Source organism: Bicyclus anynana, chromosome 14 (assembly GCF_947172395.1).
Source record: "Bicyclus anynana chromosome 14, ilBicAnyn1.1, whole genome shotgun sequence".
Lineage (NCBI taxonomy): Eukaryota > Metazoa > Arthropoda > Insecta > Lepidoptera > Nymphalidae > Bicyclus > Bicyclus anynana.
In genome coordinates this window covers 12782954-12809235 of record NC_069096.1, presented here as the reverse complement: position 1 = coordinate 12809235, position 26282 = coordinate 12782954, and the positions used below count along the sequence as shown (strand labels likewise).

At 36.7% G+C, this 26282-nt stretch overlaps 2 protein-coding genes across 4 annotated transcripts in view; both read left to right on the top strand.

Moving 5' to 3' along the window:
- The window catches only part of LOC128198728 (larval cuticle protein LCP-17-like), a 28301-nt gene extending 13006 nt beyond the window's left edge, over nt 1-15295 (top strand). The window contains exons 1-4 of one of the 2 annotated variants that reach the window (XM_052885439.1): nt 12379-12529; nt 13116-13310; nt 14400-14504; nt 15040-15295. In XM_052885439.1, coding sequence (XP_052741399.1) covers nt 12527-12529; nt 13116-13310; nt 14400-14504; nt 15040-15144 — 408 coding nt within the window. In that variant the 5' untranslated portion in view covers nt 12379-12526 and the 3' untranslated portion in view covers nt 15145-15295. Of the gene's footprint in view, nt 1-12378; nt 12530-13115; nt 13311-14399; nt 14505-15039 lie in introns of those variants that run through there. The other variant, XM_052885438.1, reaches the window with a different exon arrangement.
- Nucleotides 15296-20929: 5634 nt separating this feature from the next.
- LOC112050589 (larval cuticle protein LCP-17-like) lies at nt 20930-26080 on the top strand. Of its 2 annotated transcripts, none has more exons than XM_052885441.1 (4): nt 20930-21063; nt 22557-22745; nt 23490-23597; nt 25662-26080. In XM_052885441.1, the coding sequence occupies exons 1-4, from the start codon at nt 21061-21063 to the stop codon at nt 25755-25757; spliced, it is 396 nt and encodes a 131-aa protein (XP_052741401.1). In that variant the 5' UTR covers nt 20930-21060; the 3' UTR covers nt 25758-26080. The 2 variants fall into 2 exon arrangements, with proteins under 2 accessions (XP_052741401.1, XP_052741400.1); XM_052885440.1 differs by lacking the exon at nt 20930-21063 and adding an exon at nt 22324-22368.
- Nucleotides 26081-26282: the final 202 nt, after the last annotated feature.

Below are 26282 nucleotides of genomic sequence, written 5' to 3'. Positions count from 1 at the left end.
AATATAGATACCCAATGATATTAGAAGAAAAAAGAGGTAGATAGGTTACATAAACCACATTCGATGCTTACAACTGGCACAGAAAATAAATTTCAGCGGCATTGTCAACGGCGTGCGGCGACTTAGCTCAAGTTTGCTAATTAGCATAGTTTTAACGTGCCATATGTTGAATAGGGTCGGAAGTGGATCGCTAGATTCAAGTTGATACGTAGCCCTTCTGAATATAGTTATTTATTTTTTTCTATACAAGTTAGCCTTTGACCACAATCTCAATTCTCACCTGATGGTAAGATGCAATCTAAGATGGAAGCGAGTTAACTTTCTAGGAGTATGATTAAAATCCACACCCCTTTCGGTTTCTATACAAATTCGTGCCGGAACGTTAAATCGCATGGCGATACGTCTTTGCCGGTCGGGTGGTAACTAGCCAAAGCCGAAGCCTCCCACCAGCCAGATCTGGAACAATTCAGAAAACCTCAATCGGCCCAGGACCTCCGTCTTGCGCATCCACCGCGCATACCACTGAAGAAGTTCAACCTCGTTGTTTTTTGATTTTGATCGAGTCAGATGATTGATTTTTTTCTATGCGAGTTTTTTTTATTCGAATAAGAGTGCCAACCCTACGCTCAGACAACAATTTTGTTCGAGATAAGAAACTTTATTGCCGCGTTCTAAGGTTTAAAATGCAAACGGAGCGCAGAAAGGCGGCTCTATCTCGTAACAAAGCCATTCAAGTTCATTAGGCATGCGTTGGGGGATCGTTCGGCAACCGTCCCCGGAGCGTATATAAAACTGCTTATTGAGCGAAATAATTGCCGTAATCAGTTTAAGCGGAATTCGGGTACTTGATTTTTGTTTTAAGCTTTTTTTTGGCAAAAGATTTTTTTTTAATTCGATGCTTTGACTGGATTATCACAACCACACAGAAGTTAAGCTAGTTTTTATCCCAAAAAAATCCATAGTCCGCGCGTTTGTAAGAAACAGAATTTCACGCGAGTGGAGTCGCGGGCGACCGCTAGCTTCTTATATTATATCTTCTAATATTATATTCTTTTAAGTTATACTGATTAGGGTACGATAGGGCTGACATATTTTTTGAAAAATAAAAGTCCTTAAAAATTCGAGATTAAAAAAAAAAAAAATATTATATCGAGGAAATTAGAAAAAATACACAATACTTGCGAGAGCCGTGATAGCCCAGTGGATATGACCTCTGTCTCCGATCATCTCCAACTTTTCAGTTGTGTGCATTTTAAGAAATTAAATATCACGTATCTCAAACGGTGAAGGAAAACATATTGAGGAAACCTGCATACCAGAGAATTTTCTGAATTCTCTGCGTGTGTGAAGTCTGCCAATCCGGATTGGGCCAGCTTGGTGGACTATTGGTTTAACCCCTCTCATTCTGAAAGGAGACTCAAGCTCAACAGTGAGCCGAATATGGGTTGATAACGATGACGTCGATGATACAATACTTGGGCAACTTTTACATAACGGAGATTCTGGGTTCGATCATCAATCAGATGAGACTCTCACGGGTCTAAATATCAATAAATCAGGTACTTATACCTACGATCTTTGGCTAGGCCGATTGAGGTTTTCTTAATTGGTCCAAGTCTCGCTGGTAGGAGGCTTCGGCCGTGGCTAGTTACCACTCTACCAACAAAGACGTACCGCCAAGCGATTTAGCGCTCCGATTCGTGTAGAATTTGACAAAGAGGGTTGTGGATTTTTCAACCTTCTTCTAACAATCCGCTTTAATCTTAGATTGCATCATCACTTACTATCAGGTGAGATTGTAGTTAAGGGCTGACTTGTGAAGAATAAAAAAAAGATTGGTAAAAAACAGAATTTCACCCAAAATACACCCTTTCAAAATAAACCCTATGCAACAGCATCATAATCTACTATTTTCGAAATCAAAAGCATTATTAGTCCCAATAGTCAGTTGATCAATTCCTGTTCAATTCGACGTTTGAAACGGATATCGTATCAAAAAGCCAATCGTCAGTCTTTGTAGCGGGAATTTTCCTCCAATTTGAATGCGAACGCGTCCTTAATGACCGATTTCAGATTTGATAGCACCCCCTCCCAGTTCCGCTCTTATTGAATTTGTCTCCGGCACAGATATGATAATATCGTACAATTATTTTTTTTGATATATTTCTTTTACGAAATATATCAAAATATAGCAGCTGTGCTTTAAAATATTCCTTCTCTGTGATGTAAGATTATTATTATACTTATATTGTGAATAGTAGACGTCCCGCGTATTTACCTACCTTTTCCGTGGAAATCCTACAAATATTATAAATGCAAAAGTTTGTATGGTTGTTTATTTGGATGTTTGTTACTCTTTAACGTCGTAACTACTGAACCGATTTGTCTGAAATTTAGAATGAAAATAGATTTTACTCTGGATAAACACATAGGTTTTTTGATCCCGGAAAAATCCATGGTTTCCGAGGGTTTTGTGAAAAACTAAATTTCACGAGTCACGCACACGCGGGCGTCCGCTAGTATAGGTAAAAATATTGTGTATTTTGTGCTTTCTATTGGTAAAAGAGTTTTTAAATCCAGTAGGTACATCCAAAGATTACCTCACAAACTGCACCTCTTTATAATATTAGTACTTAAAGATGAAGATTGTAACTCAAACAGAATATTGAAGACGAATACAATGTCCTTGAATGACGTCACTTTATGTCTTGTCCTTTGATTATATATTAGTATAGTCTATAATCAAAGGTCTTGTCCTTTATCCACCTAAGCCATGCGATGGACTATAGATTTAATTTCTTTAAACACTAAAATTTGACTCTAATATTCCAAGATTAACATTGTATTAGTACCTAGAACTTAGAATTTGATACAGACGTTACCCAATGGTATGATATTTAGACAACAATGAAAACTCACTCCAGTCAGAGCGAGTTTAATCTCAATGTAGATTGCAGAGAGCTGACACCGCCCAATCTTCTAATTTAAAGTTTGTTTGTTTGTATTGAACCAGTCACAAGTTCTTGTGCTATTTGTTTTAGAATTAAATTGTGTGTTTTTCAGAATAATGAAATACTAGCTGACGCGCGGTTTCACCCACGTGGTTCCCGTTCCCGTAGGAATATGGGGATAATATATAGCCTTCCCCGATAAATGGGCTTTCGTAAATCCGCCACTGCAGTGGTGGATCTCATAACCGAGAGGTCGTGGGTTCGATCCCCACCCGCTGGAGTATTATCGTACCCACTCCTAACAGTCTTTCAGACTAGTTGGATGGATACGGGAAAATTGGATATCTTTAAAAGATGTAGGTATTTTAGCCCATGTTTGCCTAATCCTAGGTTACCTGGCTGAGATCGCTATCTAGTGTCTATAAGCGACAAGGCCGTTTTTTGTATCCTAGGTTATATATTTTTTTAGTTTTTAATGTTCTTGGTGCAAAATATTCGATGAACTTTTTAAATGACTTGAACAGGTAAGGTTTTTAAACATAATATCATGAAGTATGAATACGGCATCACAATAAGGTTAGACTGAAAATAACAGTTTTTTTTTTATCAAAACTTACGAGATATTACGAAGAGAGAAATACACGGTTATTTTTTACCATGGTATCTATACTATATGTGTACCTACCATCCTACTAATATTATAATCGCGAAAGTTTGTATGGATGTTTGGATGTTTGGATGTTTGTTACTCTATAACGCCGCTACTACTGAAGCGATTTAGCTGAAATTTGGAATGGAAATAGATTTTACTTTGGATTAACACTAGGCTACTTTTTATCCCGAAAAAATCCATGGTTTCCCGAGATTTGTGAAAAGTGATGATTTTGAAGATATGAATGTTTGTTACTCTTTCACGCCTCAACTACTGAACCGAATTAACAGAAAATTGGTATTAAGATATATTATAGCCTGGATTAACACATAGACTACTTTTTATCCCGGAAAAATCCATGGTTCCCGAGGGATCTGTAAAAAACTAAATTCCACGCGGGCGAAGTCACGGGCGTCCGCTAGTAATATCATAAAGAGGTAAAGTTGGTGATGATGATGAAGGTTTGAAATTTCTTTTACCAATAGAAAGCTAGTTTTGTGAGTGCTTTAAGCTATATTTTATCCTCGTAATCTCAAGGGAACGCGAACTACGCGTAAACCGCGGGGCGTCCGTTAGTTTATAAATAAAGCGCATTTTTATGTTTTATGTTTTTTTACGCCAATTTTAAAATACGCAGCCACGTTTTTAATATACCGCGATATGGAATGAAGTAAGTAGAGAGTAAAATATGTGTTTTAATATTTCGTACTAATGCGGAGCAGTTCATGAATTATTCGCTAAATAAGCCGCTCCCTCGGCTAAGTGTGTTCATAAATTGTCCTTTTTGGGGGCGCGTAATATGTTTCTTCTTATAAATATGTATAAAATTTCATTTTTAACCAACATTATTAAGCAATTTTTGACTCCGTTCATCGCTATATCCATGAAATTATATTACAAGTACGAGTTGGTCAATTGAAGGTTCCGTACAAAGTAGTAGCGTATTTTCTTAACGTCGATCATTTATTAGGTACTAGGTGCAATAAACTAAGATTACTCGGACCAAGCTGCGTTTGGAACCTCGTAACTTTAATTTTAAGTTTTCGACTTTACTTACGACCATTAAATCATGACATGACGTTGACGTTTCAAAAGTGCTTGTAAACTAAGCCTAACTGAAAAAATAATTTTTCGATTTAGAATTTTTTACAAATATCCAGTTCTTAGATTTTTCCCTATACTTACTTGTATAAGACATTACATGCTTTGCATAGATATGGATACCCTTGGGAGTGTAATATTGCTATACACGTTTTCTGTGACATAAACGGCCGTTTTTTATTAGAAGACTAGCGGACACCCGCGACTTCGTCCGCGTGAAACTTGATGTAAACTTTCAACTACCCCTATCCTACCCGTACCCTACCCTAACTAATCAAAATTTTTAAATAAAAAAATGGTTGTTGTGCCTCACTCGACATAGATAGGTATAGTGTGTCGCGGACTTTTATTTAGATGTTTATAAGATCTACAATTAATTAGAACATTTTATGGTTCTATCTTTTATAGTTTAGGCAGCGTACGCAAAATAAGTAACTTTTCTGGTTGATTTTTTACACCTTGTGTCCAAAAAATCCAAATATCCTACGGAACCCTAATTTTTCCTAAATAAAATTTAGCCTATGTTACTTGTGGATAATGTAGCTTTCGAATGGTGAAAGAATTTTTAAAATCGGTCCAGTAGTTTTCGAGCCTATTCATTACAAACAAACATACAAACAAAGTTTTCCTCTTTATAATATTATTAGTGTAGATATAGACAATTCGATACCTGCAAATATTCCCAAGACAAAAGGTTTTGACAATCTCACAGACGGAAAACAAGGGTTCCGTTTTTCTTACTTTTTAGGCACGCAACCCTAAAAAATAAAACAACCAAGAAAACCATGTAATTCTATTTTATACAGATAATATGCAGCTTTAGTACAAGGTACAGCCGACAAACCGATTGCTTTCGACCCAAGCTTCGTGCTGTAATGGTCAGATGATCAGGTCGCGGTGCCGACCCCGGATTTGACATAATAATGGCCCCTCAACGATCATTCTGACCCGTAATACCTACTAGATAATTATAATATAATATAATATTGTGGGTTACCTTGAGAAGACTCACTTTCGTTGCCACCAGGGCTGACAAAAACAAAACTAATATATACTCGTATATATAAATGTTTATTGAACAGTGTAAGCCACTCTGGTAAATAATTTATTAACTATGTAATATTAAAAATTGCAGATCCTATGGGAATCCCATGTCTATCTAGCCAATGCAACCTTCCTGCAGTCCTATCATGCGAATCACGAGCATTTTTTTCAAGATTTTGAGAAAATAAACAAAATTTTTCTCTCTTTCGTCCAACCGCAACGCGTAACGACAGATAAATCAGTATTTTTTGATTCTGCCGCTATTGGTTGACAAATATGCTTTTTCTCTTCACCAAATGTCTTGTTGACGCATGCTTAGCCTTCATGACTAAGTCGCGGTCCTTAAATATAGTAGCAATGTTCTTTGCAGGCTTGTTTTTTTGTATTTGCACAGTTTAACGGTATTTTATTGATATACATTCTATAATACAGTACATTCTATAAACAGTACAAATACTTCAGAAAAAAGCAATTCGAGCAATATATAAATTAAAATCACGCGAGTCCCTTCGTCAAAATTTTAGAGAGTTTATTATTAGCCTGTCAATATTAACGGTATAGTCTATGTAACACAAAATATTAATTACAAACGAAAAGGAGATTTTAAACCACGTCTTACTAGATACGGGTTTAAGTTATTTATATCTGCATATCGTCTCCAAAGAGTAAACAATTCTTTCGTAGGGTTAGGTGTGCTCTTTGATCCCCAAGACTGTTATGGACCTGCCAATACATAATTTCATGCATTGTCACGCATTGTGTTAAAAAAATATTTACTTAGTCGAGTTTACTACACAGTCGATGATTTCCTTAATGATAAAGATGCTTGGAAGCCATAGGATTAGCTTCCACCTTCACACAGGACGTAAAAGTATAAAAAATTGTAATGAAGTTATAAATTGTAAATTATAATTAAAAATTGATCAATTTTTTTTAAAAGCAATTGTTAATTGATTTTTTAAAAGAGCAACTGTTGAGTTTTTTGCCGGCTGCGGACCTGCCTTCCGAACCGGTGGTAAAGTCTTTACAAATAGTCAACTGACGTTTCAAAAATGTTTGTGAATTGGGTCTTGAAATAATTGAATTTTGCTTTTGAGGTATCCAAATGATGATTCTTCATTTTATTTCATAGAGATTTATTTAGATGTGTTTAATTAATAAAAAATGCTATCAGGTTGTGATAGTCTATTTTATTTAGTTAGTTTAGTTGTTGGCAACCCTACATCTTTGGCGCTCGATGTTGCTCCTAGTGGACTCAGTTTTTTAACGATTATGGATATTAACTCCATTAGGAAATAATATTAATACAAAATTGTGCCATGCGATTTTGAATTAAACTAGTAAAACTTTAGAAACTAGTGTTAGTTAAATTCTTTCAACAATTTACTAAAATCAACATAAAAGGAGAAAATACTCAAAACACATTTGAGTATTTTAATTTAATTAACATAATATCATGTAAGACATTCATTTTATTTTTTTGGATGATTATCATTATTAGTCGAAAAGTAATATACATTTTTGACGGCCTCCGTGGCGCAGTGGTAAGCGCGATGGATTTACACCGTGGTGGATTCGGACGGAGGTCCTAGGTTCCATTTGATTTGATTGATTAAGGTTTTCTTAAGGTCCAGGTCTGGCTGGTGGGAGCAAACTACCGGCAAAGACGTACCGCCAAGTAATCTAGCGTTCCGGTAAGATGTCATGTAGAAACCGAAAGGATTTTCATTTTACTCCTAACAAGTTAACCCCGCTTCTATCTTAGATTGCATTATCACTTACTATTAGGTGAGGTTGTAGTCAAGGGCTAACTTGTAAAAAATACAAAACATTATACTCGTATTTGAGAGAAAGTTAACCGATCAGTCCTGAACACTAAGATTCGACAGTGGTTAAATAATTTAAACCCAGATTAAAATAGTGAGCAGTTAAAAATAGGCTGGCGATGAGGGAAGTTGATTAAATTGTTATACCTAGAAAAATATAAATAAAAATTCTTAAAAGATAAAAGATAGATAGTAAGTAATGTTAATTGATCGCAGGTTTCAATAATTCATAAATATGAAGATGATGAATAAGTTTTAGCCTAATGAATGCATATAATGAGGGCCTTGACATATTTAAAGGCCGTGACATATCGGAATTTATGTTCTGATCTAATTTCCAACATTTTTAATGCAATTCAATCACGTTTCCGCTACATTGTTGTTTTTAATGTTGAATGTGACTTTTATTTTGACCGATTTCCAAAAATGAGGTTGATTTAAAATATTTTAGTACATACGTCATATTTAAATTAACATTAACATTTTATAATCTAACATTCATCTTAGAAACGTTCAAAATCAATTTTTGTTTAGGTACCTACCTATAGTTTGGGATTTATTTATTTTTATTAGTTTGAGATTTTTTAATTGGTCCAGGTCTGGTGGGAGGCTTCGGCCGTGGCTAGTGACCACCCTACCGACAAAGACGTACCGCCAATACCACCACCTTCGCCGTTCGACCTTTTCGATTCGTTCGATATGATAATCCATCTCAATACCTAATTACAGCTATTTCGGTTCAGTAGTCAAGGCGTGAAAGAGTAACAAACGTTTATACCATCAAAATCATCAGTTTTCGCAAATCTCGGGAAACCATGCATTTTTTCGGGATAAAAAGCAGCTGTTTTAATCCAGAGAAAAACCTACTTCCATTCCAAATTACAGCCAAATCGCTTTAGTAGTAGTTAAAGAGTAACAAACCAAACAAACATCCATACAAACTTTCACATTTATAGTATTAGTAGGAGGTCCTGTTTTTCACCTTACCCTTTCTTTAGCAGTAGCTTGCGATTTCACTCTATTCACTCTATTTCATCTGCCCATCTAGCAGCTGGGAGGCCTCTCGCTCTTGTACCTATTGGACCTGCCCATTTCGGCATTCTTTCGGTCCATCTTCTGTCGGTACATCTGGGCATGTGCTCAGACTAATTAGATAAAGACCTGCCTCGCAAGACATTATTTTTCTGTCAAGGATCAACGATCTTATGCGATTATAAACACTATCTCTATAGAATCGATGTTTCATAGTTTACAATCGTGTCAGTCGGTTAAAAACCTTCGTAAAAATACCTTCTTGTGTAGTTAAATAGTGTAAAAACTAACAAAAACTGCTAGTTTAGTATAAGATATGTATGAAATCTAAGCTCGTTTTCCTTAGAAAATGGCAGAAAATTTTGTTTGTGAATTTGGGTGCGATACTAGTCCTTATGTATTTAGTCTGAGGTTCATGTGGCATGTTTTAGGCAGTAAGTAAAGGTTTTATCACCTATGTTATAATATTAATGCCTGACGTTTCGAAAGTGCTTGTAAACTAAGCCTTATTGAAATAAATGAATATTATACCTGTATATTATATACTAGCGGACGCCCGCGACTTCGTCCGCTTGGAATTCAGTTTTTAACAAAACCCGCGGGAACCATGGATTTTTCCGGGATGAAAAGTAGCCTATGTGTTAATCCAGAGCAAAATCTATTTCCATTCCAAATTTCAGACATATCGCTTTAGTAGCTGCAGCTTACAAGAGGAACAAACATACTTACACACTTTCACACTTACACACAAACTTTCGCATTTATAATATTAGTGTGATGTGATACCTGTCCATAAAACTAAATACTATAAGCAGTCGTTTGCCATGCGTGCCACTAAATTATGGAATACACTTCCAACACACATTCGACAATCAAAATCACTGGATATATTTAAAAAAGCTGTCAAATTACATTATCTTTTTTAGTAACTTTTAAAGTATGTATAAATTTACTGTCATGGCATACTATAGTATATATTAGTTTATTAAGTTAAGTATTTTTATTATTTCATTTTTATCTATGTAATCTGGTTTATGTATTAGTGTGTTATTATTTGAATGTATGTATTTTATTTTATCTAAACAACCTGCACTCTCGTGTTTTTGTATTTTCCTAAACCCAAGGTTGCCTGGAAGAAATCGCTACGTAGCGATAAGGCCGCCTTTTGTATCATACTTCTGTGCGATACTTTTTCTATATTGTTATTTGTTTTTTCTTTGTTGTGGTGTACAAATAAAGTATAAATAAATAATAAATAATATTGACTATTGATATTATCACTGGCAACACGCACTGTGTTGCCTGACCTTTGGACTTGGTCGCTAACTATGGGCCTCATAAGTCAGAGTCACACAGCGGGCGATGGAACGAGCTATGTTAGGAGTATCTCTGCGTGATCGAATCAGAAATGAGGAGATTCGCAGAAGAACCAAAGTCACCGACATAGCTCAACGAGTTGCGAAGCTGAAGTGGCAATGGGCGGGGCACATAGTTCGAAGAGCCGATGGACGTTGGGGTCCCAAAGTGCTGATATGGCGATCTCGCACTATTAAGCGCAGTGTTGGTCGACCCCCCACCATGTGGACTGACGACATCAAGCGAGTCGCAGGGCTTCGCTGGATGCAGGTGGCTCAGTATCGTGATGTTTGGAAGTCCCTACAAAAGGCCTATGTCCTGCAGTGGACGTCCATCGGCTGAAATGATGATGATGATGATGATGATGATGATGATGATTGATATTATGAGGCTATATTTTATACCCCCTTTTACTACGCGGACTACGCAAACTACGCGACTACGCGAACTACGCGGGTAAAACCACGGTGCGACCTGTACTGAACATTAAAATTACAGCATTTGCCCTTTTCGGACGTTAACAAAATAGTTCAGATATTTCTATTCGAAAATGTCAAATGTGTATGTCCCCATTATTGCTTATTCCTTGCGATAATGGCGACATGCTAAACCTGTATGGATGTACAATAATAATTAAGCATACCTATCTTCAGAAAATGTTTTTTTCTAGTGTTTTTTGTCTATCAGTTTTTGTAGACAAGCGGGCAGGTTGTTTTACCTACGCTGCCAATGTTGGAGTCAAGTTAGGAATACTTTGAAACTTTTTTATATGAAGGTCATTTTTGGGGGGCAAGGTGGAAAATATAAAAAAAAAACTGCATCGTGTGACAGATAAAATATCGACGGTCCCATATCCATACCATATTTATACATATAATAATCCCAGTTTTTATCTCTTTCGTCCCAACGCAATGAAAGAGATTTCAGTATTTCCAGTTGCGCCGCTCTTGGTTGACGTTTAGTCTATTTCTCCAAATTTCTTTACAAGATACATCGTTGGCCGCATGTTAGGCCTACAGTCAAGGCGTTAAATGTACGCAACAACCGATGACAAAAGCTAGTATACTCACAAAAATTTGAATTACAAACATACAGAACACTTGTGAAAATCTCTAACGTTATAAAGGTCAGGACGTTCAAACATTTTGCTCGTTTTATTCTAATGCCTTACATACGTGCAGGACCATTTGACCTTGAACCATCGAACACAGCCTGGGAGCACGCTCGCCGACTCGTCTTGCATACATTTAGACAAATATCACACATTCTGATAATAATACTAATTTTTTTTCGGCTCAAAGACTATAAAACCAGTCTTACAAATAAAAATATTTTATACATTCATACCTATACGCGTTTGTCTCTGTGAGGCCTTTGGTTATAATTTTTTTGTAGGTTACTTGAGACGCGGATTGTTTTAAGAGATTTCTGTAAAAACCTAATATCTTAATCCTAACTAATATTATAAACGCGAAAGTTTGAAGTATGTTTGGATGTTTATTACTCTATAACGCCGCAACTACCTACTGAATTGATTTGGTTGAAATTTGAAACCTAGATAGACTATAGCCTACCAAAGGCTACTCTTATCCCGAAAAATCCATGACACTTGTGAGATTTGTGAAAAACTGATGGTTATAATAATTAAATTTTAATTAATAAAAAAAAATAAGTGTGAATGTTTGTTACTCTTTTACGTCGTGATTACTATACCGAATCAGCTGAAATTTGGAATTGAGATATACCTACTATAGCCTGGATTAACACATAGGCACAGAAAACATATGTACAAGTACAGAGGATTCACTCCGCAACGTACGACACAATACAGTGCAATTCAGTTCGAGCAAGCCATTTTATTTACCTACAATTTTTATCTTTATCAAATCTACTAAAACAACGTCAGGGTTGTCTTCAAATAAAAAAATACTTACTACTAGGTTTAATGCGCAGTGATATTTGCGTACCTTGTTAACATAATAAAAAAGTAGTGCGTTCGTCATTGATTGGACTAACAATACACCAACACATAACTTTTTAAATATCCAGCCACATTACGTAATGCAAAAATACTATTTAAATAAAGAAAATCAATCTTATAGAGTAGCAATATTTTCTTTTTCTTATTCTTTAACAGCAAACCCATACTTTCGATACATGCATCATGAGGGTATTTAAAAATTAACTGTCTACCATCTTTGAGACGCGGACATATTGGATTTATAATGTAGCTACTATCTAGCCACTCATAGTCATCCAACGTGTAGAAACAATTAATGTAAGAAAATATGAGCTGAAACAATTGGATATAACTGTTTTGAATATTAAATAAAATTATAAATAATATATTGTCCACTGTACAAATTAACGTATCTGTATCATTTTAGGTATTAAAGTGAACGTGTCTAGTAAATTAATTATTCTTTGCCCATACAACACTTATTCACACAAAGCAAGAAGATAATTAATTCAAAGCTCGATTTTGGACATTACCTATATAAAGCCAGTGTCGATATCACTCAACCAGACTGACACTTTATCAGCTCCGATAACCCACTTACAAAATGGTAAGAGAGCTTTTATTTTAATAAAATAAATTAATTAATTAAATTAAAATTATGTAATTGTTAATAAGGAATTTAGAAAGCATTTCTTGAATTTGAACAAATAGTAAAACTTGTTTTGAATTGTTAATTGGTTAGAATTTTTTTAAGTATTTGAAAGGGTACTTTGGTTTCCTTAAAATATTATAATTAGTAGATTTGCAAGTCGGTTAAATTAGACGCAAAATCAGGTGAAAAAAGCATTTAACCACTTTTCTTGATCAAAGTTTTAAAGATTTGAAATTAAAATTAATTTACCCTAAATAAGGTTTTTAAACTTAATTGTTTATTTATATGCAACAAACCGACAATATAACAAATTTATACTAATATTATAAAGTCGAAGAGTTTGTTTGCTTGAACACGCTAAACTCAAGAACTACTGGTCCGATTTGAGAAATTCTTTCAGTGTTAGATAGCCTATTTATCGAGGAAGGCTATAGGCTATATATTATCCCCGTAATCCTACGGAAACAGGAACCACGCGGGTGAAACCGCGCGGCGTTGGCTAGTATAATATAATGAACACAAAAATAATTATTTTTTTCAGAAATTCCTAATTGTTCTCGCCGTCGTGGCCTTCGCCGCCGCTGACGTGTCCCACGTCGTCAACCCCGACTACCAGGTCCCCATCGTCAAGTCCACCTACGACATCAGCCCCGAGGGACAAGCTTTCCAATACGCGTACGAAACTGGCAACAACATCTACGCCCAGGTTGAGGGTGATGTGAAGAACTTCAACTCTGTAAGTAAACAAAAGCCATCATCATCATCGAACGATATGGGCACCAATATCAAATCTCTGTGATTAGTTTGATTGTAACTGTAAATTTTGTATTTGTAGTTAATAAATAAAGGTGCAATAGCGACACCGCACTACAAAGCGCAGGGTTGGTCGACCTCCTATCAGATGGACTGACGACGTCAAGCGAGTCGCAGGCATTTGCTGGATGCAGGCGGCTCAGGATCTTGATGTTTGGAAGTCCCTAAAGAAGGCCTATGTCCTGCAGTGGACGTCCATCGGCTGATATGATGATGATGATAATGAAATGAATAAATAAAAAACTAAATTGCATTCATTTCAAAATCCAGTACAAAACATGTAATTTTACTTAAATAGTTTTTTTTGTTAAAGCTTTCGTAAAAGATTTATTCTGGTGGTTATAATTGTTTTCATTCAATTTACAAATAATTATTATTAACAAATAAGTGTTGTGTTGTATTTAGTCGAAAAATAGTATTTGATGATGTATTTCTAACCGACTTCAAAAAAAGGTGAAGTAAAGGAGGTTTCTCAATTTTTTTACAAGTGATATTAATTTAATTTCAATGGTTAATATGTTTATCGTAATCAAATAATATTACTGTATTAAAAAGTTGTAATGATTACAAGTTTTAAATTTAATAAGCTGAATATAAATTAGTATATATTATTTTCATCATAATACTGTATAACTATTATAGAAGGGCGTGGTTCGAATCCGGTCTGGGGCATGCACCTCCAACTTTTCAGTTGTGTGCATTTTAAGAAATTAAATATCACGTGTCTCAAACGGCGAAGGAAAAACATCGTGAGGAAATCTGCACACCAGAGGATTTTCTTAATTCTCTGCGTGTATAAAGTCTGCCAATCCGCATAGGGTCAGCGTGGTGGACTATTGGCCTCACCCCTCTCATTCTGAGAGGAGACTCGAGCTCAGCAGTGAGCCGAATATGGGTTGATAATGATGATGATGATGATTATACAAGGCTAATCAAATACTCCAAAACATTCTTACCGTGTGTTATCTGAAAATGTCTTACCTATTTAAGATTGTTTAATTCTTTATCTCAGGACCAGCCCACTCTCCAAGTTAGGGGATCCTACAAATACACCGCTCCCGACGGTACCCCAGTCGAGACCGTGTACACCGCTGACGAGAACGGTTTCCTGGCCCAAGTGAGTAATACTCTTCAATATCAACTTCATTTTAAGCCGTATGTGTGACATACGCCTCCTGTAAGGATATCTAAACATCATGGTGACCCGTCTGCATAATTTCCCTCGAACCGTATGACATCATGGATGCACCCAGTGGGAGGTAATCTTAAATTGTGCATGATGATGAGCCCGTCAACCCGTATTGGAAAAGCGTGGTGTGTCTAAGCTCAATATCGCTCTGATAACTGCCTCGTCAGTCCAGTGGTTAGTCTATGTGGTTTTGGATCACGTAGTCATGGTTTCGTGCGTCGGGCTATATGAGCAGCACTGAGTTTTTCTTTCTTCTAATTTTTCCACCGTGCCTAAGAGGTCGGTCTAAGACGTCGGTCGGTCTAAGACGTCGGTCGGTCGTCGGTTTTTACATATGCGGTGTCATTGAGTTCGTCAGAACTGTGATAGTGACATAAGCTACAAAATGGCGCCCGTAAAATTAAAAAATGGGTATTTTTTTACCTTATTCTAATTTATTTATGTGTTATTTTTCTGTCTACAGGGTAGCCACATCCCAGTAGCACCCCCCATCCCAGAACTGATCCAGCGCAGTCTCGACTACATCGCAGCTCACCCACCAGTAGTTGAGAAGGTCTACAAGCCCTAAGCGGTCAACACCTAGACTTGTCGATAAAACACCTGGACTTAGACGAATTGGCTCTGAATCATTGGACTTGTTGATTTGCCCCGCGTTATGTTTTGTTTTTATGTTTAGCGTCGTAAAATGTAAGTTGTAATAAAGTGTGACATACAAACAAGGTTTTCGTTTTAATTTTGATACAGGTGTATTCATAAAACAATACCTACAACCGAACATAGGACCTCCTCCTTTTTGAAAGTTGGTGATACCAAGTTTTAGTCCATTAAAATGTTACATTTCTTTTCGATATCGGTATATTTATATAAACATAACTACCGAACATAAAACCTCTCCCTTTCTCAAAGTTGGTCATATCAAGTTTTAGTCCATTAAAATGTTAATTTTTTTCAAAAATCCAAGTTTTCGAAATCATAACCCAGCATCAACTGCCATGTTGGAGATGGGGGCGGAAAGCGTTTTTTTCACCCTAGTGTTCAAAATATCAACAATTGCTGTCTTAAATATACTAAAAAAACATATGAAGTCGTTTTTGTTGGAAATCTAATTTTCTATATTTTTGAATAACGTTTTGTTCCAGAACCAAAAAAAAACTTATTAACTAAAAACCGTGTCATAAGCAGAATATAAATATCCTCAGTCAGGTTCTGAACTGCAATCTTTTATGCTTCACCAAGTATGATCATTACAAGCAATGATGTTAGAAGAAAAAAGAAGTAGATAGGTTACATAAGTCACATTTGACGTTTACAACTGGCGCACAAAAATTTCAGCGACATTGTCAACAGCGCGATGACAGTGCGGCGACTGAGCTCAGATTTGCTAATTAGCAAAGTTTTAACGTGCCACTTGCGGTCCACGTATAACCTATCTACCTCTTTTTTCTTTTAACATCATTGATTACAAGTAAAAACGATATTGATGGTGAGATGTTTAGAGCAGCCAAAAAAAACTTCAGAATTATTCAACCAGCACGTCAGATACTGTTCTCTTAGTAAGGGTATCGACGTGTAAGGTAAGGTGGGTCAGTCAATAACTAATAAACATGCATTTCGAAAATTTGACAATTTGAGCGTAAGCTAAGGGAATGAGAAGGTTACTAAGTTGCAAACGAAAACCATTTCTGTTCGCGGTCATATTTTTTAATCCAAAATAATAAATTTTGTCTTAAAAGTTTGTAGTTTTCATCATCGAACGTAGATCGTTAGATGGGCCCAATACGTCGCGGAATTGTCATTGGTATCGCAAATACTTACGAATGAAAAGTGACAACTTTCTCATTATTCATGTTGCGGCTTGTGTTTTTACACTTCCAAAATGAACACGAAGGCATAATTAAGGGATTAAACAAGAAAAAAACAGTAAAATATTTTTTTAGTCACAGCATGCGCTTGTTGCATACTAAGTTAAGATGTGCGTGCACGTCTTTGAGTTATGACATAACATTGTGCGTTCTTTAATATGGAGGGGCTCATCTAACATTTTATATCGATGGTTTTCATATTTTAAATATGACCGTTATTTCTGTTTCAATTAGTCGGAAAAGACTGTATTAAAAGTAAGTAGGTACGAGAATAGTAAGGCGGGCAGGCATCGAACCAACACCTCTCGATCATTAGTCCCCTTTACCACTGTGATATTGAGGCTTTTAAACATAGATAACAGTTATTTATTATAGTTATTGAAAGCATGAAGGCAAATCCTCACGTATGACTTGGGAAACAATCATTTGGATAAGATGTGCATTACTAACGCATGTTGCTTAGTAAAATGTAGGTACAAAAAAAAATGGGGCTACGAGTTCTCAAAGCATCTCGAATTCACAAACAGATTATTAAAACATAGACCGTCGGTAGTAGGTATCAATTTCGACAAGGGTGATGGGCAGAGTGTTACCACAGTATACAAAGTGTTACGCAGATTTAAATACCAGTGGACAGCAGACTAGTGGCAGGAATGGTAGCTACCACCGGCAGCGCGCTAAGCCAGAAGTTTGCTTACACCTCCGAGTAAGGTGTAAGTCGTTAAGAAACTAAGGGTGTTTTTCCACGAGTGATGTGCTATGCAGCAATGCTGCGAAAATGTGAAATCTGCGCTACAAATCACAAATCCCTCGGGAACCTTAGATTTTTTCGGGATAAAAAGTAGCCCATGTGCTTATCCATGCTATAATACATATATCTCAATGCCAAATTTCAGCTAATTTGGTTCCATAGCACGCATCCTTCCTTATAAAAAACTTAGTTGAATCCGTTTCTACCAGTGCTAAGCTATGTGCATCAATGAATATCAAACATCAAAAAGTGGATATCAAACGCATCCAAAGCAACGTAGCGTAGCACATCTCAGGTGGAAAAGCACCCTTATATTGCCACTATTCTTTCTGGCCCGATGGCCAAAACTGGAGCTAACGTCACGGAGGTCACCATTTTGCAAAACATTATAAGCGCATAACATAACAGCGACACTCTCACCGGGCCAGATAAGTTTACGGCACTACTAACGCGCCCGCGACTTCGTCCGCGTGGAATTTAGTTTTTCACAAATCCCTCGAGAACCATGGATTTTTTTCGGGATAAAAAGTAGCCCATGTGTTAATCCATGCAATAATATATCTCAATACCAAATTTCAGCTAATTCGGTTCAGTAGTCGAGGCGTGAAAGAGTAACAAACATTCATATCATCAAAATCATCAGTTTTCGCAAATCTCGAGAAACCATGGACTTTTTCGGGATAAAAAGTGGCCTTTGTGTTAATCCAGAGTAAAATCTATTTCCATTCCAAATTTCAGCCAAATCGCTTCAGTACTAGCGGCGTTGAAGAGTAACAAACATCCATACAAACTTTCCCGTTTATAATATTATAGTATGCGCATTATCATCTGAGTCGTCCGGTCATAAAAGTCAAAAAAGATAGGAATGTGCAGCGCGCCTACCTGCGCACCCTAATTATCGATAAACGGCTACCTGCGCACGTGCTAATGATGAGTCAATAATGATTTGGACGATTCTGATTGGTCGGTTTCTAATGTAATTGCATTGCGTATTTTTTTTGCTATAAATGTGTTTACTGCAATTAAATAAATACATTCATGTGTTACTCGTTGCGCACTATGGATACTAATATATAATAAATTTGGCAGAAGACGAAGATTCTGATGATGAAGACTCAGATGAAGATTAATTTTATTTAGTTAATAATTATATAATATGAAATATGTATTATATTAAATCAAATATTGTTAATTTTTTTAATTTTGTGAACAAGATACGATAATAAACTTTACTTATCGATAATATGTCTTTCATTGTTACACCCTTCACTAGACGGCTCCATAAGACCCATAAGTGCAAGCGAGATAGATATAGAGAAATGATTTATGGCCCTAAGACTCAGTTGTTAATGCTATTAGTATAGTAGGATAGTAGGATACGATGCTACAGGTAGATATATAACATACCGATACATAGACAGATGTCAAACTTCGTCGTCAAAGGCTAAGTAACATTAACGCCTAATATAACGAATAAGATGGCTTGCGCTATCTCAAACAGACCAAGTTAACGAATGCAAGTCATGATGATTTTATGATAAACAGAAATCGATTTTAATGAATGAGGAGTCAATTGATTTTTTATTGTGACTGGTCTACTGCACCGATTTTGCTGTAACTTGGAATGGAAATGGATTTTACTCTGGTTTAAAACTGCTGCTTTTCCTCCCGGAATAATTCATGGTCCCCGAGAGATTTGCGAAAAACTAAATTCCGCGCGGACGAAGTTGCGGGCGTTTGCTAGTATAATCATAATTTTGAAGGCCTCCGTGGCGCAGTGGTATGCGCGGTGGATTTACCAGACGGAGGTCCTGAGTTCGATCCCCGACTGGGCCGATTGAGGTTTTCTTAATTGGGCCAGGTCTGGCTGGTGGGAGGCTTCGGCCGCAGCTAGTTACCACCCAACCGGCAAACACGTACTTACCGCCAAGCAATTTAGCGTTCCGGTACGATGTCGTGTAGAAACCGAAAGGGGTGTGGATTTTCATCCTACTCCTAACAAGTTAGCGCGCTTCCATCTTAGATATTGCATCATCATTTACCATCAGGTGAGATTTTAATCGGCTAACTTGTAAAGAAATAAAAAACTTGAGAGGTGTCAAGGGACACCCGGATGGATCGCTATAGCTATAATAGATGTCGCTATAGATATCGTTATCGCTATCGCTATCCCATCCCATCCCCCGCTAACCCGTATAGTAGCAGCATGGTGGGCTTAAACTCCATATTCCCTTTCCAATAACGAGAAAGGCCTAGCTTTGTGGTGACTAATAATAATGGTGACAGTGCCTACCCCAGTTAAACGCCGTGTGCACGCCACTGAATAGATGCAAGTAGGTACACAAGTAAGAGATGTCTCCAATATACTGTGAGAAAGTCACGGCCACAGCGCGTGAGCTGAGCGCCTCCAGCCGCGTGTCATTAGAGTAAAAATAAACATATACGATCAGATAATAATATGTACTATTATTTTTCATATCAAAGATTACATCGATTTCAGAAATGTCTGTAGGTATCAGACATTTTGCACCTATTCTTGTGTTAATTTTCAAAAAGTCAGAGACTCACCACGCACCAGTCATTTGTTTGCTGTGTAACTTTATATTCTCAAAAGATTATACTTTCGATTCTACTTTTCATGTAAAGAAAAGTGCTTGTTGGGAGAAAAATTGAATTAAATTAAACTTTAATTAGGTACTTAACAAACTAGTAATTACTCATGAAACTGATTTCAATGAAATAAATTGTAAACGTTATTTGCATTAAGTGGTGAATTTTAACGACATTATTATTCTTATATAAATGAAACCTGAAATTAAAGAAAATTCTAAGTTATTATTAATTAAGGCTAAAAAGATTTTTTGTTATCGTTTAAGGTAACCTACGTTACCTAATTATTTATTTTATTTAAATTTTTTCTGTCTGTCTATACGTGTTTTTGTTAACTTAACATCACGCTGAAACTACTGAAGGAATTTAAATTAAAATCAGCATGATTTGAGACTATAATACGAAATAGGTTATAGAAAACTTAATGTTGCGAAAATAAAATCAGATGGTGAAATAGGGGTTGAAATTTTGTATAGAAAATCTTTCACTTTTTTCAAGTTTCCGTTGTAAAAATTTATAAGTGTGCTGTGTGTATGTACCAGACAAATACTAAGAATAATGTAATTAAAATTTTTCAAAATTAATTCCCTAAAGGGTTAAAAAGAGGATGAAGTATTTTTATCGAGTTTATTCATGTTTTGAGTGATTTTACATATAATATACACGTATAAAACATGCGGAAATATAAATAGAAAGTGAGATAGGGGTTGTAAGTTAACATTGATGTTCACGCGGACGAAGTAGCGGCCGACCAGTAGTTATAAATATAATATAAAAATAAAATAAATAAATATATACTAAATAAAATATATACATCTAAATATATACATCTAATAAGACAAGTAATATTTCAATAAACGACTTTTAAAAATTAAGTTAAATATGTAAACAACCATTGTAAAAACGTGTGCGTCCCGGGATACCCGAAAGTGATAACTCAACGCAGCCGTTATGCGTGAGGGAAAGGGAAGCCAGAGTGACGCCGTAACGCGTTACGTTGTGAAGCGGTTTACCCTAAGAAGTTACCACTTCAACATTATACAGTCTGTACGTTGAAAAATCCATAAACATCATTTGGCATTAAGGTACTAATGACACGTCTGCTAACATATTCTTTGCAGGTAAAGATGCGAGAACTGTGTACAAAAAAATTAAATAATTAATTCTGTCGGGTCCTGAACATTTGGAAGATACCTATATAAAGGCTGAGGCGAAAATTATATGCCAGACAGATATTAGCTGCCCAAATAACCCACACAATATGGTAAGCTAGAATTTTATTATGTACCTATATAAAAACCAAATAACTGATGTTAACGGCACTTGGAACGAGGTCCCAGCTGAAAATCAGCATATAGTAATATGCTGAGCTGCACCTTTTTCTTGGTTATGCCACATATCGCAGGGTATTTTATTCTAAATTAATTATTTTGATGTTTGGCATAATGTAGCAATAAAGATAATATTTTCTTTCTTTGTAACAAGTACAATTGTTTTTAAGGGTTCAAGTTGTTATTACCGAAATTTAGGTTCGGGGGCTAAAACACAAAGATAATAATATTTTGTTTTAAATAACTTGTTTGTATGTGAAGTATTAGTAACCCCATTTACAAATTGTTAAAGCCTACAATAATCATCTATCATTCGTCTTCCCAGGCTATACATACATTATAATAACAGATAATTACAAACAAAATTACAAACTATAACAAAAATAACATAAAAATTAAATGCCCGAAAAAACATCAATTCTTACTCCATTAATAATAATTTAATGGTTTTTATAAGCATCTGCGGTGGAGAGTGAAAAACTTGTATCGTTATTATCACTAGCAGACGCCCCGTGGTTTTATCCGCGTAGTTCTTGTTTCCATGCGAATACGGGAATAAATTACAGCCTTTAACACTCAGAAAAAATATTGTATTAGTTTTCAAATTACATTTTTAAAATCAGTTCAGTAGATCCAGAGATTATTCCCTACAATATGTCAGACTCAGAAACTTTACTTCTATATTAGTGTTCACGAGATAGTTAACAATCCGGTGAACATTTTATAAAGCTTATTCGTTCATAATCATTTTTTTTTAAATTTAAGAAAATATTTCAAGTATGGTATCTAGTCAACAGGGGTGCACAACTATGATTTTTTTTGATGTCAAACATCTATAGCCGCACGTAAAACCGATTTCTGGCACCGCATGCCGTGGCGACGCATAGCCACGCTATATGATGGTATATATATATATATATACAATCTATATGCAGTAGTGTGTACGGTGTGGCGACGCGTCGCCATGCGCAATCGACTGTGCGATTCTCTCCCACTCGATCCGACGTTAAGCTATCTCTCTCGCTACACTGAGGTACACCCATAGTGTATACTCCGTAGTGTATACACTATGGGTGTACTTGGGCCATGGAGCCGCAGTGCCAAAAAAATTTTCCGTATCATTTCACCGCGGCTAGTTGCCTCGACTGGTGACCGAAGGGCTGGCTCATTGTTTGCGCAAAGGATCAGCCTGGCTGTCCAGCGCGGAAATGCAGCCAGTATTCTTGCCACCATTCCACGTGGGCATGATTTGTATAGTTATTAGGATAAGTTCCTTATTGTATTCTTTCTCAATAAAAAAAAAAAAGTGTATACAGTGTTGTTTAACTTTTACAAAATAATGCCGATGTTTCACATCTGCCAGGCGTCCCATGACAGCTCACATTTTTGTACTATTATTAAGACTTTTTTTGCATTTTTTTTTCAGAAATTCCTAGTCGTACTCGCCCTCGTGGCCTGCGCCGCAGCCGACGTACCCCACGTCCTCTCCCCCGACTACGAGTCCCCCATCGTCAAGTCGACCTACGAGATCAGTCCCGATGGAAATGCGTTCCAGTACGCGTATGAAACCGGCAACCAAATCTCCGCCCAGGCTGCTGGTGCTTTCATTAACACTGTAAGTAATTAAATTCAGAAATATTAGAAAAAAACATTTTGGGCCTATGTGTAAGGACGTCTTGTGAGTCACGGACCTCTTGAGGGACTTAGAGAGAAGAGTTATTCCCTCCGTTCTTCCCTAGGACTCTTGACGGAACTTCTGTGCACAAGCTTCGCACAATCAACATAGGTTAAAGGATTAGCATACTTCAGTAGCAATGGCCGAGCCATATTTGTGGCAGAACAGCTAGCCGTTAGCACTCATTCGCACGAGAGTTTTTTAACGGACTTAAAAAAAGCGTTTAAATACAACAAATGCATTCCCAAGTATATGTTTACATGACAGCGTTTTTAAAACACGACGTTTTTTTTCGAACAGTGCTGCATTTTCAATTTTGGGCATTGGAAATAGACCTTCATTTAACTTAAAAAACGTTCTAATATAGTGATATTAGAACGTTTTTTAACGTCCATTAATAAAACTCCTGTGCGAATGGGGGCTTAGGGCAGACGTATTGATAATTATAATATAATACAAGAAGAAACCTGCAGGGCACCGCATGGTACTTAGTAGGATTAATAGGACTAGTCAACGCAATAGTTGGTATTTTGACATCAAGTTCGTCACGTGTCACAGACTGTATCCGGCTGTCAGGTATATTAACTTCCGGTAACAATACTGAATTCTTTCATGTCAACAGTGTGTAGGCTGTTGACATGTAGTCCTATATACTACAATATAGATATATATTGTTGATTTTAGGCAGAGGGACCCGCTTTGGAAGTGAAGGGAGCGTACGACTACATCGCTCCCGACGGCACTCCCGTGCACACCACATACGTCGCTAACGATCAGGGATACGTTGCAACTGTAAGTAAGCAAATTATACAACTAACTTCCATAGGATACCTTTATGTGGATTAATGACTCGCCATTCACTACACGCCGCCGTGGTGACAACTTGGAAAGAAATATTGTAGTTAGAAATGCAGACGGCCACGAGGTAGATATCCATTCTGATGGTCGGGTCTTCTTAAGGAAACAGGAGCCCACACCTTTTACAGTGCCGTCCAAATGGCTATAGTTGGCAAATTCGTTCGTTACACTCTCAATGGTCCGCGCAGGCCGGGGGGCGTGTAGCCATGAAAAAAACCCACGACTGATGACCTTACTTCCCCGCACGCATTATTTCATACCCGCGCAGTCTTTCCCCCCGTCGCCTGCTTATCATGGGAGTGTTATCAACGAATTTGCCAAGCTATAGATAGTACTCGATGGATTAACGTTGTCTATCAAACGATGACTCGCCAAGGTGGTCACGATCCTTAGTCTGGAAGGGAGAGGTTACAAAAATTTAGTTAAAAACATGCCTAAGTTTGGTTCTTGGCTCGAGTAAGGGCTATGAAATACTGAACATTACTTTCAAGAAGTTTTCTGTAAGGATTCTCAAACCGGAGTTGGAAAGTTGGGTTGGGTGTCCCGTGCCTCGCAGAGCACGTTAAACCGCCTATCCCGGTTATTAGTACTAAGATCTGATAGCAATCGTTAAATAATTTAACGAACCCATCAGATCTTGGGTTCCCAAAGTGCTGGAATGGCGACCCCGCACTAGTAAGCGCAGTGTTGGCCGACCCCCCACCAGGTGAACTGACGACATCAAGCGAGTCGCAGGGATTCGTTGGATGCAGGTGGCTCAGTATCGTGATGTTTGGAAGTCCCTACAAAAGGCCTATGTCCTGCAGTGGACGTAAACTCTACCGCTAATACATAAAATTCATGGTTACATGTAATTACATTGTTTGATTAAGTAAATGAAACTATTAAACTATTAAAATATTAATATAATTAATAATATTAAAATAAAAACTATTAAAAGATGTTCACAACATTCACAATTTTTACAGAGTATGTATATATTATTGCCATTACATTTCTAGCTAAGAAATGTAATGGCAATAATATAGATGTACCTACTCATATCCATAAATTCCAATATATGTAGATAAATCGCTTAAAATTATACGAATATATAAAAAAAATCATTGTAGATATTGTCTCCTCTTCTAGGTTTATCAAAACAGGTTATTTTTAAAAATAACCTAACATGATTGGAATGTTAATACCTAATAAAAAGAATCACCTTAATGAAGGAAACCTTGATCTTTAACTCATTCGATGTTACAACGACTTAAGGACGTATAGTTAACGTTGATTGCAGTTGTTTTTAATCGTTATCAACCCATGTAAGCCTCACTGCTGAGCTCGAGTCTCCTCTCAGAACGAGAGGGGTTAGGCCAATATTCCACCACGCTGGCCCAATGCGGATTGGCAGACTTCATACACGCAGATAATTAAGAAGATTCTCTGGTATGCAGGTTTCCTCACGATGTTTTTCTTCACCGATTGAGACACGTGATATTTAATTACTGAAAATGCACACGACTGAAAAGTTGGAAGTGCATGCCCCGGACCGGATTCGAACCCACAGTCTCCGGAATTGGAGGCAGAGGTCATATCCACTGGGCTATCACGGCTCTATATTTAATATAATACATTAAATCTCCTGAGTTATTTCAAATCAATTAAATAATAGATATCCTACTTATTATCAAAATAAAAACGTAGCACCCTCTTTTTTCTTAGTAATAGACTGAATTTACCTAATTATACATACTAATAGAGTTTGTATGCATTCACGCTTTTATAGTTTCATTATATTCTTTTTATTTCATCACTAGCTTACGCCACGGTTTCACCCGCGTGGTTCTCGTTCCCGTAGAAGTATCTCGGGCATAATATATAGCTCAATGAATAGGCTATCTTACACTGATAGGAGATGGGGAATCTAGCTTAGAACCACCACACTACTCCAATGCGGTTTGACGGGCTACTTTTGGGTGTTTTACTTATTACTGTTATTTTTTTAATCAACAGGGTAGCCACATCCCCTCCGTGCCAGAAGCGATCGTCCGTTCTCTTGAATACATCAGGGCCCACGCTCCAGTCCCAGAACGCGTCTACAAACCCTAAGTAACCCTTAGACAACTGACTCTAGACCCTAGACCCTGGACCCTTTTTTTAAGTAAACAAACGTAATATTGGCATTAACCTAAAACTGTCACTTCTAAAGGACCTTGCACATTATGAAGTCAAATCGACCAATGAAAATCAAGATGGATTTGTGCGTTTATTCAATGTTACGTTTGATTAAAAACTAAGCTTTATTCTTGAATTTCCTGTTGCATATAACGTTCGATGGACTAGCGATTTTATGTTTTTGTTTTTATTTTGGTTTTGTGTTTAGTGTTGACAAATGTAAGATAACTAGTTGCAATAAATTGTGATATCAATTGGTTTTCGTTTTAATTGTGGACGTTGAAAGATGTTTTGATTCCTCATATCTGATTGGTTCTACCTTCGCCTAACATCAAGCTTCGTTTTCGCCAAGCACTAGATTTGTTTATAATTAAAAAAAAACAAACTATTCGAGCTATTATAAAGAAGCATTAGCAGTATTGGAAAGTAGATAGGTATACATATTAAGAGACTAGCTGA